The following is a 17,748-nucleotide window of genomic DNA, read 5'->3' as shown; positions in this document are numbered from 1 at the left end:
GGTCAACTCTACCCCTGACGGGTCACTCAGGGGCCATGTTCCAAGTCATTGCCCTGCCATCCCCCAGGGCACCATTGTCAGCTGCGTGGTTAATGTTGGGTCACTGCTGAGTCCAGTGGGAAGGAGAAAGGAGAAAAGAGGAGTTTTTCCCACTGACTTCAGGCCCGGCTTGGAAGCTGCACATACCTCTTCTGCTCATACTTTTCGCTGGTGAGGACAAAGGCAGGCTGGTAAATGCAAGTGCAATTAGTTGTGGGCGGACGGCTTGTACTTTCTGCCTCAGGTGGCTTTTCCTCTCCTATCTGGCTCTTGTTGAAAGCATAGATCCCTGGGACCAAGGAAAACATGCAGCTGGCTATAGAGTTGGAGCACAGATACCTATTTACTATTTGGATGGTTGATGTTGCAACACTGTTGGGTATAGCTGCAGAGGAATGGGTCTCTGAGGCACAGAAATTTAATGTTGGTGCTCCTGTGGTTCAGAGGAAAAGCAAGACAAAGCAGAGAGGTTATAAAGGTTCAGAGCAAGGGCGCCTGGGTGGCTCAGTCAGTTAAGCGTTCGACTCTTGATTTCGGCTCAGGTCACGATCTCACGGTTCATGAGATCGAGCCCCAGCGTCAGGCTCGCAGAACCTACTTGGGATTCTCTCCCTCCCGCTCTGTGCCGCCCCCCACTCCGCTCACGTGTACACTCCGGCTCTCTCTCAAACTAAATAAATTTTTTAAAAAAAGAGAGAGAAAGGTTTAGAGCTGATAAGTAATAAAGACATATAATCTGAAATATTTCTTCCATGCTAGGATTCCCCTTAACAGACTTAGGTTTCTTCTTCTGGTTAGTCTCATTATCAAGACCTCCTACATGATGGATATGAATTCCCAGGGTCACAGCCCATCTCCCTCACTTAATTAGCGATTTGGTCTTCAGCAAGTTACACAACTTCTCTGTACTTCTGTTTTCTCATCTGACTGGTCATGACAGCTGCCTCTTAGGGGTTAGTGAGGACTGAATGAGCTATTTATGCATAAAGCACTTGGAACAGTGCCTGGTGCATCATAAATGCTATAAAATTATTTTGTATATAGTAAGTGCTTTAGAAGAATTTTGTATTACTACATTATTACTATTTTCATTATTGTCATATGGACCCTTCCATTTCTGTGTCCACCTCGTACCCCATCCACGGCCAGACCACCCCAAACGCGCCCCATCTTGTCTGAACTACATGTACCCTGGGCTGATTGCCCTTTGAGTCATTTTTACTTTCTTCTTTTTCGTTTTAGGTGAGGATATTGGGAAAGTACAACAACAGAGAATTTCTGGAAAAGTTCCACTCCCCTGTGAGAAATTTGGCCAATCTATAAGAAAAGCTCCATTGTGTTCCATTTTAGAAGAATTGTGGCAAAATAATAGCGAGCTAGAGAGGTATCCAGGAAGCCAAAATAACCCTTTAAGTCCTGTGAAAGTGCTGAGCTGTGAATGTAAAAATATTGAAAAAATAATTCACGTGAGTTCCAAACTTGTTCCTTCAATTAAAAGACTCCATAACTATGACACATTTGGAAAGAGTTTGAAGCACACTTTAAACTTACATAACCATAATAAAAGCAATTCAACAAAGAACCTTGATAAGATTTTTGGAAATGATAACAATTTTGCCCACAGCTCTTCCTCCCCCGAGAATGCTGCCACAGGGGCAAATGCCTGCAAAATTAATCAATGTGAAAAGCATCTTGGCAACAAACAAGTTCTCATCCCCCAGCAGCAAATTCAGACCGGGGAGCAACTTTATGTTTGTACTGAGTGTGTAAAGAGCTTCCCCCAGAAGTCACATCTCTTTGAGCATCAGAGAATGCATGCTGAGGGAAAATCCCATGAATGCAATAAAGGTGAGAATGCCCTCACTCAGAAGCCACAGATTAATGGACCTCAAAGTGTTTATACAGGGGATAAACCCTATATATGTACTCAGTGTGGGAAGGCCTTTACTCTCAAGTCAAACCTCATTACACATCAGAAAATTCATACTGGGCAGAAACCGTATAAGTGCAGTGAGTGTGGAAAAGCCTTTTTCCACAGATCGTATCTCTTCAGACATATGAGAATTCATACAGGAGAAAAACCCTATGAATGTAGTGAATGTGGAAGAGGCTTCTCCCAGAATTCAGACCTTAATATACATCAGAAGACTCATACTGGAGAGAAACACTATGCGTGCAGTGAATGTGGGAAAGCCTTTACAAGAAAGTCCGCGCTCAGAATGCATCAGAGAATCCACACAGGAGAGAAACCTTATGTATGCACTGAATGTGGGAAGGCTTTCATCCAGAAATCACATTTCAATACACATCAGAGAATCCATACCGGTGAAAAACCTTACGAATGCAGTGAGTGTGGAAAATCATTCACTAAGAAGTCACAACTCCATGTGCATCAAAGAATTCACACAGGAGAAAAACCCTATATATGTACAGAATGCGGAAAGGTCTTTACTCATAGGACGAACCTCACTACACATCAGAAGACTCATACTGGAGAGAAACCCTACATGTGTGCTGAATGCGGAAAGGCTTTCAGTGACCAGTCAAATCTCATTAAACACCAGAAAACTCACACTGGAGAGAAACCCTATAAATGCAATGGCTGTGGAAAAGCCTTTATATGGAAGTCACGCCTCAAAATACATCAGAAGTCTCATATCGGAGAGAGACACTATGAATGCAATGAATGTGGGAAAGCCTTTATCCAGAAATCAACACTAAGTGTGCATCAGAGAATCCACACAGGAGAGAAACCCTACGTTTGTCCTGAGTGTGGGAAGGCCTTCATCCAGAAATCACACTTCATTGCACATCACAGAATTCATACTGGAGAGAAGCCCTATGAATGCAGTGACTGTGGGAAGTGCTTTACTAAGAAGTCACAACTCCGTGTGCATCAGAAAATTCACACAGGGGAGAAGCCCAACATATGCGCTGAATGCGGGAAGGCCTTCACTGACAGGTCAAATCTGATAACACACCAGAAAATCCATACCCGAGAGAAACCCTATAAGTGCGGTGACTGTGGGAAAACCTTCACCTGGAAGTCCCGCCTCACCATCCATCAGAAATCTCACACTGGAGAAAGGCACTATGAATGCAGTAAATGTGGGAAAGCCTTCATCCAGAAAGCAACGTTGAGCATGCATCAGATCATTCATACAGGAAAGAAACCCTACGCTTGTACAGAATGTCAGAAGGCCTTCACCGACAGATCAAACCTCATTAAACACCAGAAAACGCACAGTGGAGAAAAGCTATAAAGGCACTGGCGGCAAACGCCTTCAGCTGGACCTCACAACTGGGTACGCGTCAGATGTCTCGTAGACGGGAAGAGGAGTGACCGTGACACTACAGCTTCCGTGAACAGAAGGCAAGCAAAGCCAAGTACCCTTCAGTCAACGGGAAGTACAAGTACCTGCATCGCCGCAAGCTGACGCGCAATTAGACGCGTAGGGAGACGCTTTGATAAAGCATTTGAGCAATAGTCCTATTTGGGTGCATGATTCATCCACAGACCCTCAAGCTCCTACAAGCGGTACAAATAGAGACCCCAGGAGATGACTTGGAACCTGTTATGTTTCACTTTTTGGATGAAGGACTTGATAAATTCGGCACTGATGAGTTCTTCGTCCCCCGGGGTGTAAAAGTACTCGATATTGGCCACTTCTTTTTCAGATTCCTAGGGCGGGGAGAAGAGTTTTTAGAGCACCAAGGTCAAGGCAGAAAACTATTTGGGAACGCAGGTCTGTGAGTAGAAGCCACAAGTTTTTGTGATCGTTGACATTTAAGACACAAAAAAAAGATTGCCATGAGGAACTGTTCTGTCTCTTCCCTTCACCATAGAATTTAAAAAATGTAATATTTAAAAAAAATTTTTTTAATGTTTATTTATTTGTGAGGGGGGGAGGGGCAGAGAGAGAGGGAGACAGAATCCGAAGCAGGCTCCAGGCTTTGAGCTGTCGGCACAGAGCCCAATGTGGGGCTCAAACTCATGAACCCTGAGATCGTGACCTGAGCCGAAGTCGGGCGCTCAGCCAACCGAGCCACCCAGGCACCCCCAAAATATAATATTTTTAAAAAATGAAATAGAATTTTTAAGCTGAAAGTCTCGCTTTAGGTTTAAACTGGCAACTTAGGCACGGCTGTAGTGGATGTTACAGAAATATAGTTGTTAAGCCTTACAGACCTCTGAAGGTGGCAATTGTTCCCTCATTAATTCCATGCTGTGGCAGCAGGCGATTCACATCCAAAAAAGACGTGCATGCATTCTAACCTGTATCCCAAAAGCTATCGTTTATGGAAGCTGGCAGACCACAGACTTCTCATCCCCTTAGATGCTGACCCTCATCCACTGAGGCTTCTGCTTTCTTTGGGATTCCTGTTTGGAAAGGAGTGGTTGGCAAATTGGGTTTCAGTACCTAAAACTTTGATTTGGTTTTCCTTTCAATTTGCATAAGATACATTCGCATTCTACACGCACGTTAAGAGCAGTTTTGTGTAGATTGCTACAGGATAAAGTCATCTCGCACTGTATTTGGTTAGTCTCGGATATGATTATAGTTGAATAACTGCGAGACTTCTCTAGAAAGAGCACTGCTTTTTTTTAGGCACTGATATACAGACACTTTCTCATTTTGCCTTAAATGGTTTTTTATGACACTCATAAGAAAAGGGACTTGCTTTCTCGCATGCAATTTTATTTTGTTTTTAAACCTTTTTATTAAAGTATAATGTACACAGAAAATGCAGATAGCATGAGCAAACAGTTCAGTGACCTCTCACAAAGTGAACATACTCAGATGAAGAAGCCCAGCACTCCAGAAGCATTCCAGGCCTTGTCCCCCATCCCCAAGTTAAACACTATCCTGACTTGTAACAGCACAGATGGTTTTGTCTGTTTGGTATTTTATATAAATTGAGTCCAACAATTATATTTCCTATTTTAGTAATATACTCTTTAGTGTCTGTCTTCTTAAATTCACATTATAAATGTGAGATTCATCCATTTGGTCAAATGTAGTTGTAGATAATTCATTCTCATTGTCACGTTATGTTCCATTGTGTGAATATACTACAATATATTTATCTATTCCTCTGTTGATGGACATTTGGGTTGTCTGCAGCTTGGGGCCATTAGGAATAGTGGTGCTATAAATATTTTAGTGCCTATCTATTAATGAACATATTTACGAGTTTCCGTTAGGTATATATATCTAGGATTTGAACTGCCAAGTCATACGGTATCCGTATGCTCAGCTTTAGTTTCTAAAACTAGTTTTCAAAAGTGGCTGTACCAATATACACTCCCACCGGCACAGTATACGAGTTCTACTTGTGCTCCACGTTCTTGCCAACACTTGGTGTTTTCCGTCTTTTTCATTTTAACCCATATATATATATATATATATATATATATATATGTATAGTCCACACACACACACATATATATAACCATTATGGTTGGTATATAGTGATATCCCAATGTGATTTTAATTTTTATTTCTTGTCTTCCAATCTCAACGTAGTATCTCTCCAAGACAGTTAACTGATATCTGAGATCTGAGACCTCATCATGGTCCTCGCATGGCTGCACCATTTATATTTCAGCAACAATAGTAAGCCATTAGTAACTTTAAATCTTCCCACACAAAAATGCCTAAAGCCAGATGGTTTCACTGGTTAATTGCATTAAACATTTATAGGAGAAATAACACTGACACTCCACGAAATCTTTCAAAAAGAGGAAGAAGGAACACTCGCCAAGTCTGTGAGGCCAGGATTACCCTGATACTTAAGCCATACCAACACATAACAATCACAAAGACTACAGACCAATATTCCTCATGAATATAGATGTGAAAGTCTTCAGCAAAATACTAGCAAATTGAATCTAGCAACATATAAAAAAATTATATATCATGACCAAGTGAGGTCTGTTCTGTAACACAAGGCTGCCTCAACATTCAAAAATCAGTGTAATCTCCCATATTAACAAGCTGAAGAAGAAAAATCACATGACCTACAGATTCAGTACCATTTTATCAAACTTCCAGCAGCCTTTCTTCCCCCAGAATTGATAAACGAATCCTCAAAATATAGAGAGAAGTAGAAAGGACCAAGAATAGTGAAAAGGAATCTGCCAAACAAAGTGGGAGGACATTTACCTACCAATTTCAGACACATAGATTAACAGAACAGAAAACAGTCCGGCAACAAGCCCTCATACTATGATAAACATGTATTTTCCCCACAAAAGTGTGAAGGCAATTCAATGGGGAAGGAAAAACCTTGCAACATTTGGTGCAGGGATCATTGGATATCCACGTGCAAAAAGATAAATTTAAATCTTGCTTCCTGCCATTCTAACAATGAGCTCAAGATAGATCACAGACATAAGTATAAAAGCTACAGTATAAAAGTTTTAGTAGAAAGTATAAAAGTTTTAGTAGAAAAGTAGAAAGTATAAAAGTTTTAGTAGAAAACAGGAGAAACTCTGTGACCTTGGTTTAGGCAAGAAATTCTTAGATAGGACACCAAGAACATGATCCATAAGGAAAAAAAATCATAAACTGGACTTCCATCAAACCAAAAACCAAAAAGGTTTGTGCTTCAAAAGACACAGCTAAGGAAACGAAAAGACAAAACACAGACTGGGAGAAAACATTTGTAAGGCCTGTATCTGATAAAGGACTTCTATCCAGAATATATAAAGAACACTTACAGCTCAATAAAAAGACAAACAACCCATTTTAAAAATGGACAAAAGACTTGAAGAGACATTTCATCAAAGAGGATATGATGCAAGTAAGCACATAAAGAGATGCCCAACATCATTAGGGAAATTCTAATGAAAACCCCAATGAAATAACCACTTTACATGCGCTAAAATGGCTATAATTAAAAAAGACCATCCTAACAAATGTTGGCAAAGATACGGAGGATTAGGAACTTTCATACATTTCTGGTGTACATGCACGAAAGTGGTATGGCCACTTTGGAAAAGGGGCAGTTTGCTTAAAAGTCGATCATAAATTTACCATAGGACCCAGCGATGTCACTCCTAGTATCCACCCAAAAGATATGTAACATGTGCTCACACAAACTTGCCCTTGTTGATAATAGCATAATTTATATAAGGCAAAGAGTACAGACAGTCCAAATGTCCATCAACTGGCAAATGGATACACCAAATGTGGTAGTCAGCAATAAAAAGGAACCAATGCTAATAAATACTACAACATGGATGAACCTCAAAAATAGTATGATAAGTGAAAGAAGCAAGACACAAAAGATCAAGTATTGTATTTGTATATTGTATTTACATGAAATGTCCAGAAAAAATCTATAGAGATCTGTAGATTAGTGGTTGTCTGGGGATGAAAATGGGAATGGTCATGAATTATACATTAGTACAAGGATTTTTATTGGGGTCAGAGACATGTTCTAGAACGTGATCGTGGTGACGGTTGCCCCACTAGGTATAAGTTTAATAAAGGTCACTGAGGCGATCCTTAATTCCATTCCTTTTTAAACACCTGGATCCCCTGCCATAACATCTGTTGCCGCCTATAGCTACAATGAACTGTTGTCTTGGAGCTTGTTGTACATTAAAGAAGAAACTCTTGTTTAAAAAAAAGTCATTGACCTGTACAATTTAAATACGGAATGTAAATGATACCAAAATAAAGTTGTTCCTTTTTCAGAGTTGCTTTGCCTATTCTGGGTCCTTTACATTTCCATATGAATTGTAGAATAGGTTTGTCCATTTCCACAACAACAAAAAAGCTGCTGTGGTTTTTATTGGGATGACTTTGAATTTGTAGATCAATCTGGGGATAATTGAAATCTTAACAATATTGTTTTCTGACTCATAAATAAGGTCTATCTCTCCGTTGCTTTAAGTATTCTTTAATGTCGTTACATTTTATTACATTTGCAGCTTTCAGCGTATACATCTTTTGTATCTTCTGACAAACTTCCCTAAGCATCTCACATTTTTGATGCTTTTTTACTTGGTGTTGTCTTGTTTCCACTTTATTGTGTGGTGTTGGTTTTCGATTTAAATTTCTTGGGCACCTGGGTGGCTCAGTCGGTTAAGCGTCCAACTTCAGCTCGACTTCGAGCCCCGCATCAGGCTCTGTGCGGACAGCTCGGAGCCTGGAGCCTGCTTCAGACTCTTTGAATCCCTCTCTCTCTGTCCCTCCCCTGCTCATGGTCCCTCTCTGTCTCTCTCTCTCTCTCTGTCTCTCTCTCAAAAATAAATAAACATTAAAAAAAATAAATAGGGGCGCCTGGGTGGCTCAGTTGGTTAAGTAGCTGACTCCGGCTCAGGTCATGATCTCATGGTCCGTGAGTTTGAGCCCCGCATCGGACTCTGTGCTGACAGCTTGGAGCCTGGAGCCTGCTTTGGATTTTGTGTCCCCTTCTCTCTCTGCCTCTCCCCCTCTTGCGCTCTGTCTCTCCTTTCTCTCTCTTTCAAAATAAAGTAAAAACATTAAAGTAAATAAATAAATAAATAACTTTTTTTTTTTTAAAGTAAGCTCTATGCCCAACGTGGGGCTTGAACTCAGGACCCTGAGCTCAAGAGTCTCATGCTCTACTCACTGAGCCAGCCACGCACCCCTTTAATTTAAAATTTTTATTGTTAATCACCAGTATATAGAAAGTCAGTTGCTGTTTATATGTTTTTCTTGTGCAGAAGTTAGAGAAAACAGTCCCCACACAAGACTGTCCTCATGGACAGCAACTGCAAATTCAGAAGTCTCCAAGACCACCCTCAGTTTGAATAATTCACTAGATGGACTCTAAGAAGTTACTGAAAGCTGTTATAACTCACGGTTACATCTATTACAGCTAGAGGACAGAGATTGAAATCAGTCAGGGGAAGAAGTGAATAGAACAGAGTCCAGGAAAATAAGCTTCCAGTTGGAAAGAACAGCTTCTAGTTTTCCTCTCCCCATGGAATCAAGACATTACTCTCCCGGCATTGATACGTGACAATGGCATGGAGGGAGCACTGGCAACCAGGGAAACTCATTCCAGCCTTGGCGACCACAGCCTTCAATGGGGCTCCATCGTGTAGGCATCGGATGACTGCTCACATGGCTGGTTTCAGTTTCCAACCCTCAGGAGGCCGAGCTTCACAAACCAAAGCCCCCACACTTCATTATGTTGTTCATATGACTCTGAGCCCTCACCCTAAATCACGTAGTTATGATCTGAAAGGCATAAAGACCCCACGTAAACAAAGACATTCCTATCAGGCATGACATTCCAAGGGCCTAAGAGATTATTTCCCAGAAGCTGAAGGCAAAGGCCAGGCTTCTCTTTGAGTAAGGTTAAATTATTCACTATACAGGCCACCCCCCAGACCTTTGGCCATGGCTCTTTCGCAGCAAAATATATTTGGGCATCTACGTTCAGCATTTATATGACATCAGCAACAGTAACATCCATCCCATAAGGCCATTATATACATTTTCATGTTTTTATGCTTATTCGATTACTCTTCCCCTTTGGTCCATCTCTATTTGTACCTTATTATTAAGAACTTTTTGGGGGCACCTGGGTGGCTCAGTCGGTTGAGCATCTGACTTCAGCTCAGGTCATGATCTCACGGTCTGTGAGTTCGAGCCCGCGTCGGGCTCTGTGCTGACAGCTCAGAGCCTGGAGCCTGCTTCAGATTCTGTCTCCCTCTTCTCTCTGCCTCTCCCCAACTCATGCTCTCTCTCTCAAAAATAAATAAAACTTGAAAAAAAAAATTTTTTTAAAAAAAGAACTTTTTGGGGCACCTGGGTGGCTAGTCGGTTAAGTGTCCAACTTCGGCTCAGGTCATGATCTTGCAGTTCATGCTGCCAATAGGCCGGTGTTTAAAAAATAAGGCAACCTGTCATCAAAAGTCATAAATAAGTTATACAATCAGGTGGGTATTTAATACAGATTTTATATAGAATTTTTTTTATTTTATATATTTTCTATAATATATATATTTTATACAATATAGATTTTTTTTCAAAGGGCAAGCAACAATGGAGTATGTTGAGGGCTATCGATAAAGAGAGTTCTGTGTCTCCCTCTTTCTCTGCCCCTCCCCCACCCCTGCTCTCACACACACACTCTCTCTCTCTCTCTCAAAAATAAACATTTTAAAAATAAGGAAACAGGGGCGCCTGGGTGGCGCAGTCGGTTAAGCGTCCGACTTCAGCCAGGTCACGATCTCGCGGTCCGTGAGTTCGAGCCCCGCGTCAGGCTCTGGGCTGATGGCTCAGAGCCTGGAGCCTGTTTCCGATTCTGTGTCTCCCTCTCTCTCTGCCCCTCCCCCGTTCATGCTCTGTCTCTCGCTGTCCCAAAAATAAATAAACGTTGAAAAAAAAATTTTTTTTTTAAATAAATAAGGAAACAGATTTTTAAACAGGAGTGTTGAATAAGAACTATGCCAATGGGTGCTTATGAATAGTATTTCTTAGTGGCAGACATCTATGGGTGATATGTCAATGGTTTTTATTTCTCAGGGGGGAGACTTGTCAACAGGGGTCATGAATGGAAATATTTTAATGGGTATTTTTGAATGGAGTGATTTTTTTTCCCCCAAGAGGTTAATGAATGAAAGAGTTGCCAGTGGGTGGGTATTTATGAAAGGGGAGATTTACCAATGGGAATCATAAATGGAGACATGCCAGTGGGATATTTCTGAACAAGCAGATAGCACAAAAGTGGCTACAGTAAGCAGAATTGTGGGAATGACCCCCAATATTCCAATCCCCCTTACATAAGCTCCTCCCCTTAAATGTGGGTGGAACTTGTGAATAGGATGACGGATAACTCCACGACTGTATTACATTAAGTAGCAAAAGGGATCTTGCAAATGAAAATAAGGTTAATCGGTTGGTCGTAAAATAGGGAGGTTATCCAGGTGAGCCTGATCTAATTAAGTGCAGGAGGACTTCAAAAATGCAATTTTCTCCTGCTGGTGGCATAAGAGGTCATCAGAGAAGTTGGAAGCATGAGAAGCATTTGGCACATCCTAATAGGCTTTGAAGGCAAAGAGGCCCCTGTGGCGAGGCATGCATTTGGCCTCTAAAAGCAGAGAACCACCCATGGCTGACAGCCAGCAAAGAAACGGGAACCTCAGTACTACAACTGCAAGAAACTAAATCCTGCCAATAACCTGAATTAGGTTGGAAATGGATTCTTCCTGCGAGCCTCCAGATAAGAGTCCAGTGTGGTCAACTTCGGTTTTGTGAGACCATTAATTAAGCAGAGTATCCAGCTAAGCTCACTTGGACTTTGTTTTGTTTTGTTTTGTTTTGTAACATTTTTTTTTTGAGAGAGACAGAGGGCGAGGGGCAGAGGGAGAGAGAGAATCCCACAAGAGGCAGAGAGAGAGAAGTTGGGGGTCACCCAGGGCTCCTGTCTTACCCAAAGCAGTGCTCGAGCTCACCCGATGTGGGACTTGAATTCACGAACCATGAGATTATGACCTGAGCCGAAGTCAGATGCTTAAGGACTGAGCCACCCAGGCACCCAACTCACTTGGACTTTGAATCTACTTTCTGTCTCCACAGTTTTGCCTATTCTGGACATTTCTTATAAATGGAACCATACAATATGTAGTCTTTTGTAACTGGCTCCTTTCAAGTAATATTTTCAAACTTCGTCCATGTTGTAGCAGGTATCAGTACATCATTCCTTTTTATTACTGAAGAATATTCCATTGTATGGATATACCATATTTTGATTATCCATTCATCAGTCAATGGACATTTGTGTTTCCACTTGGGGGCTACTATGAATAATACTGCTGTGAACATTTGTGTCTTTCTATATGTGGACATGTTTTCATTTCTCTTGGGTGGCTGCCCCACTTTATGCCCTACCAGCAATGTAAGATGGGTCCAATTTTTCCACTTCCTTGCCAACACTTGTTATCGCCTATCCTTCTTATCCTAGCCATGCTAATGAGCGTTAGGTGTTATCTCATTGTGGTTTTTTTTTTTCATTGTGGTTTTGATTTCCATTTCCCTGATGCCTAATGATGTTGAGCAGCTTTTCACGTGCCCTCTCCCATTCTGTGCGTTTTCACTGTCTTGACAGTATCATTTGCGGAAAAGTGTCTCTAATTTTGATGAAACCCTATTTATCTCCTTTTTGTTTTATAGTGTGTGCTTTTGATGCTGTATCTGAGAAACCATTAAGGGATAGGATTGGAATACAGATTTGGCTCCAGTATCTATGTTCTTCATCATACTACGTTGCCTGTTGAGAACTTACATCACTGGTACTAATAGTACACAGGAAGTTATTATTATGAGTTTCATGTTTTGACCTGAAAAAAATACCCATTAATCATCCTCCAACCCTAGTACAGACCTCAGGATTCTGATCATGTACTGTGAGGCCCATGTTTTAGGGAGAAGTACTGAGGCTCAGGTGAGGGAAAGGCTGGCCCCCAGGCTACCCACTGAGCTGTACCGCCCCCCCAAGGCTGCGCATGTCACAGGGCTGACACCCCTCCGCGTGCTTCCTCTCAGTCATCAGTCTCTCTCCTAAGCAGAGATTCATACCCAGACACGTGGAATGCTGACTTTGGGGGTGTGGGTAATTGACCTTACGTTAGCGGATTTTCTAGAAGGGTAATGGGAGGAAATGGAGTGACCTCAGGACTACAGATCTCCTACCAGGAGCCACACAAGGACTCTGAAGTAGGAAGCTTGTCTGTAGGGTATGCCTCTTCATGGCAGCCACAACTAAAGGAGGCAGGTGCCTGGGTGGCTCGGTCGGTTAAGCATCCGACTTCGGCTCAGGTCATGATCTAGCAATCTGTGAGTTCAAGCCCCGCTTCGGGCTCTGTGCTGACAGCTCAGAGCCTGGAGCCTGCTTCAGATTCCGTGTCTCCCTCTCCCTCTCTGCCCCTCCCCCACCCACGCTCTGTCTCTGTCTTTCTCAAAAATAAACATTAAACAATAAATAAATAAAGGGAGCTACCCGGAAGGAAGGTGCTCCCTCTGCAGGCTGACACTCTTTGCTGTTTAACATCCCCAGCCACATCCTGTGTATGCAACAGTCCTTGGTGCTGAGAAACAGTTGGATACACCAGAAAATAAGCAGGTGTGAACACACCCAGGATTGAGGGAAAAACTGGGAGAGGAAGGTAAATTATTCCAGGCATTGGGGAACACCCAGAAGCAGCAGGAACAGTCTGTGGCTCCAGACAAATAGGCCAGGGCTGAGGAACCATTCCAGGTCACTAGAAAACAGCTTTAGGGCAAGGGATCAGTCACCGCAGTGATGTGCAACAAAGAGGCTATCAAACAGCCAGAGGGACAGAGACTCTAGAACAGCCAAATGGAAGAGGAAACCATTCCTGAATGGCATGTGACAGCCAGAAATACCTAGGAGACAGCCCCGAGAGATAAGGGAACAATCTCAGGCTGAGGGAACAGCCAGAGAAACAAAGAAACAGCTGGAGGGACAAGGAGACAGTGTCTGGACCCGAGGAACAATAGGATCAACAAATATCTGGAGAGACCACAAAATAGTCCCTGTATGTGGAAGACAATCAGAGGGACTGCAAAACAACCAGAGGAACAGGGGGTAGACCCTGAGGATGAGACCACAGCAAAAAAAGACCAAGGGATAGTCTCTGAAGCGCAAGGAACAGAAAAATCAAATAGTCTGAGGCACTGGGGAACCGCCAGAGTCTAAAGACCGATCACAAGGATTGAAACAGCCAATAAACTGGGATACAGAGATCAGGGAACAGCGGCTGGTCCTAACATAGGTTTATCAGAAATGGGAGTAATCACAGAGATTAAGGACACTGTACTTATAACTAGTGGGAATTCAACAGACACAGTCATGGGAGCTAATATAGTGCCAGCAGATACAGCCAGGGGGACTAACGGGGGTCAGACACTATACTGGTGACTAATACAGGATCATCCGAACCATGAAGGGCTCTAATGTAGGATAGGCTCTAATGAGTCCCAGGCATTATACTGAGGCTCATGAGGCAAATACACCGTACTAGCGAATAATGAGGGACCAGCAGCCACAGGGATGCGGGTGGTAAATGAACTGATGCTGAGATAGAGACAAAATCACTTTAGTGATGGCTAATGGCTAATCAGCAGAATGACGAAAGGCTAACGTGAGGTCAGCAGACACTGGGCTGATTTTTTACGACCAAAAACACTGTATTTGTGACCAGTATTAGTAGACATAGGGATGGCAGTAATCCGGTGTCAGCAGCAGATGTCATGACTGAGAAGCATGAGGCAAAGACTGAACTAGCGAGCAGTCACAGTGTTGAGGCTAACGTGGGGTGACGAGCACTGTGCTGGGGGATCGTTGCATTCTGACACTGTATTAGTGGCTAATGAGGGAGCAGAGTGATGAGGGTTCATGCAGTCACAAACACCATGATTGGAACTTCAGAGGGTGAAAGACATTCTAGTCGTGGCTAAAGGGTGATCGGCAAGATGGGGCTAATGTGGAATCAGCAGATACTGTACTGGAAGCTCGTGGAAGTTAGTCTCTGCTCTTACGGCTAATTGGGGATCAGCAGACAGAGGGATGGCAGCCAAGGAGGGTCAGCAAACACATTGCTGGGGCCTCATGGGTGTCCAAGAAACTACTGTTGGCTAATGGAGGATCACTGGACACCATGATGGGGGCCAATGTGGGGCCACCAGACTTTACTGGGGCTTCAACTGGTCAAAGACACAATATTAGTGGTTAAAGGGAGGAGATTTAACAGACACAATGGTTTGACTACTATAAGGACAAAAACCATGGTGATACATCCTCAAGGAGTTCATCCTCAGCTAGTGGCGAAAAATAAAAAGGCACTGGTGTATGGTCAGCCCATACCCTGACAGGCTGTAGTGTTGGGTGAGAAGACACAGTGATGGGGGCTATTTTAAGCAGACACCACTGGGTCTGAAGGTTAAAAAACTTGAAGGTTCGTAAATAGGGGTTCCGAAGACAGAGTGACAAGGTCATCCAAGTTCTGCAGATGGTCTACTGGGGCTCAGGAGGATCAAAGTCACCACACTGGTGGCTAACTGGGGAACAGCAGATAGATACTGGCGCAACTGTGCTGTGCTGAGCTGTGGGTTCATTCGGTGGCCAATAAAAATCAACATAATGATAGGATCTAAAGTAGGAAGAGCAGACGCTGTGATTAGAACACACTGGGTTGAATGTATTGCATGGTAGCCAGTAGGGGGGCAACAGACACTGCCGATATGGGTCAACAGACACTACATTAGGTCTAAAGGAAGGTGACAAGACACATTGCTGTGAGCTAATGGGAGGTCAGCAGTCACCACGCTGAGTCCAAAGAGAGACAAAAAGCATGATATTGAGTTAATGGAGGATCATCAGTCACAAAGCTGGGGCTAAAGGTGTGAAGAGACTCCGTGATGAGCAAACAGGTCAGCAAAAATTGTCATGGCAACTGAGAGGGGTGGCGAGACGTGATGCGACGAACTGGGGGGGGGGGGTCAGTAGACTTGGTGGGAGCAAAAAGTTGTGATAAGACGGGATTATTGGGAGCTGATGGTAGGTCATTGTACAGACATTGTGCTCTAGACTAGCGGGGGTGAAAAGAAGTGCTGTTAAGTTAATGGGGTGTTGGTAGTCACCATGCGGACATATTCTGGGGGTAAAAACTACTGTGGTGGTGGCCAATGGAGAATTAAAGGAGACTGTGCTTAAGCTGTTGCGAGTCAAATACGCACGGCAGTGCTGGCAGTGAGGGATCACCACGTAAATGACGTTCCCTAACACGAGGCCAGCACAACCCATCATGGGGCCTCAGTGAAGGTCATTTTCATGGAGCAAAGCCATTTCTAAAGCCCTGGGACTAAGTCTCCCATTGCTGGTGTCTTTTTCTCCCAGGCAGCCCACATCCAGCTCCTGGTATGGGAACAGGGAACTTTTTATTATTGTTTTTAAAGTTTGAGATATAATTTACATGCAAGCAAGTGCAAAAATCTTAAATTTACTCATTTCATAACTATTCATACACATCCCAATCAAGATATAGAATAGTTCCATCAACCAGGAAGTTCCCTCCTACCCTTCAGGAGTTAATTCCCCTCTTAGAGGCAACCGCTGATCTGCTTTCTGTTATTATAGATGACTTTTATTATGTTTGACATTTTCCAAAACAGAATAATAATTCTGAAACATAAACTTGAGGGGCACCTGGATAGCTCAGTTGGTTAAGCATCTGACTTCAGCTCAGGTCATGATCTCACGGTTCGTAGGTATGAGCCCCGCGTCAGGCTCTGTGCTGACACCTCAGGGCCTGGAGCCTGCTTCAGATTCTGTGTCTCCCTCTTTCTCTGCCCCTCCCCCACTCACCCTCTGTCTCTCTCTCTCAAAAATAAATAAACATTAAAAAAATTTAAACATAAAATTGAATTTTTTAAATGGATGATCTGAAGATTAAAAGAATCACTGAGATGACATCTTGATAAATTTAATTAATACTCAGTAAATAAGGGTGAGGGCATGCTGTTGAAAGAATGCATAAAGTGTAATATATACACTCAAGTGTATGCTATATTTGGGGGCATCTGATGGTTAATTCAAATACGTGGGTCATCATATTTATTATGGAATATCCAGGGAACAAAAAAAAAACAGGTATTTAATGTAGCATCAATTTTCTATGGCACAGCGTTACCAAATGCTAAAGGTAAAGGGTTCACTTTTGCTCATCAAAAATGCTGCATTAGAGAACATTCTCGGGGCACCTGGCTGGCTCAGTCAGTAGAGTACGTGACTCTTGATCTTCGGGTCAATAGTTCAAGCCCTACACTGGGCCTAGAGCTTACTTAAAGAACAAATTAAAAGATAAGCTTTAAAAAAAGAAAACATTCTCAAAGGTCAGAGGTTTGTCACTGGCAGACTTCCACTAAAGGGCATTGTTCAGGCAAAGAAGAAAATGATTGTGGATGGAATGCAGAAAGGTGGCAAATATGTGGGCAAAATGAAATGAACGTATAAAAGAAAAAAGTTTTCTGTGGATATATAAGTATGTATCTCTTCTGTGTGTGTGTATGTGTGTTACACATAAATATTTATATAAACCCCATAATACATCAGTATATTTTGAAATGTATATGTATATACATGTACAAGCAAAATTTCTGTTAAAAGTTAACTTTAATTAAAGACAATTTATGGGAGAAAACCGTAACATACAATGGAAGTCGAAAAAAGTTGAGTTAAAAAATAAAAAGACAAACCATATTCATGGATGGGAAGGCTTAAAGCCATTTTACATCTTCCGGACTGGCAACAATTTGAAAGACTGATAAGTCCTGGTGTATATGTGGGATAATGTAAACTTCGTCTCAAACTGCTCATGAGAGTGTAAATTAGTACAATTTGGAGGGGGGCGAAATTCAATTATTTAATAAAGTTGCAAAACTTCTGTAGCAATCAGAACCCAGCTAGGAGGGGCGCCTGGGGTGGCTCAGTCGGTGGAGCCTCTGACTCTTGATTTTGGCTAAGGCCATAGTCTCACAGTTCACAGGTTCGAGCCCCGCTCTGGGCTCTGGATGATGGCACGAGCTTGCTTGGAATTCTGTGTCTCCCGTTCTCTCTGCCCCTCCACTGCTCACGCCCACCCTCATGCTGTCTCAAAAATAAACATTAAAAAAGAAAAAAAGAACCCAGCTAGGAGACAGA

General features: G+C 42.6%; 1 protein-coding gene across 4 annotated transcripts in view; it reads left to right on the top strand.

Moving 5' to 3' along the window:
• The window catches only part of ZNF41 (zinc finger protein 41), a 46,652-nt gene extending 42,671 nt beyond the window's left edge, over positions 1-3,981 (top strand). For all 4 annotated transcript variants that reach the window (XM_045050781.1, XM_019823356.3, XM_045050780.1 and 1 more), the window contains exon 5: positions 1,282-3,981. In XM_045050781.1, the coding sequence (XP_044906716.1) occupies positions 1,282-3,302 (2,021 nt within the window). In that variant the 3' untranslated portion in view covers positions 3,303-3,981. The remainder of the gene's footprint in view (positions 1-1,281) is intronic.
• The last annotated feature ends 13,767 nt before the right edge of the window (positions 3,982-17,748 follow it).

The sequence above is a fragment of the Felis catus genome, chromosome X, assembly GCF_018350175.1.
Source record: "Felis catus isolate Fca126 chromosome X, F.catus_Fca126_mat1.0, whole genome shotgun sequence".
Lineage (NCBI taxonomy): Eukaryota > Metazoa > Chordata > Mammalia > Carnivora > Felidae > Felis > Felis catus.
Note: the sequence above shows the minus strand (reverse complement) of the source record. Positions and strands in the feature narration are given on the sequence as shown.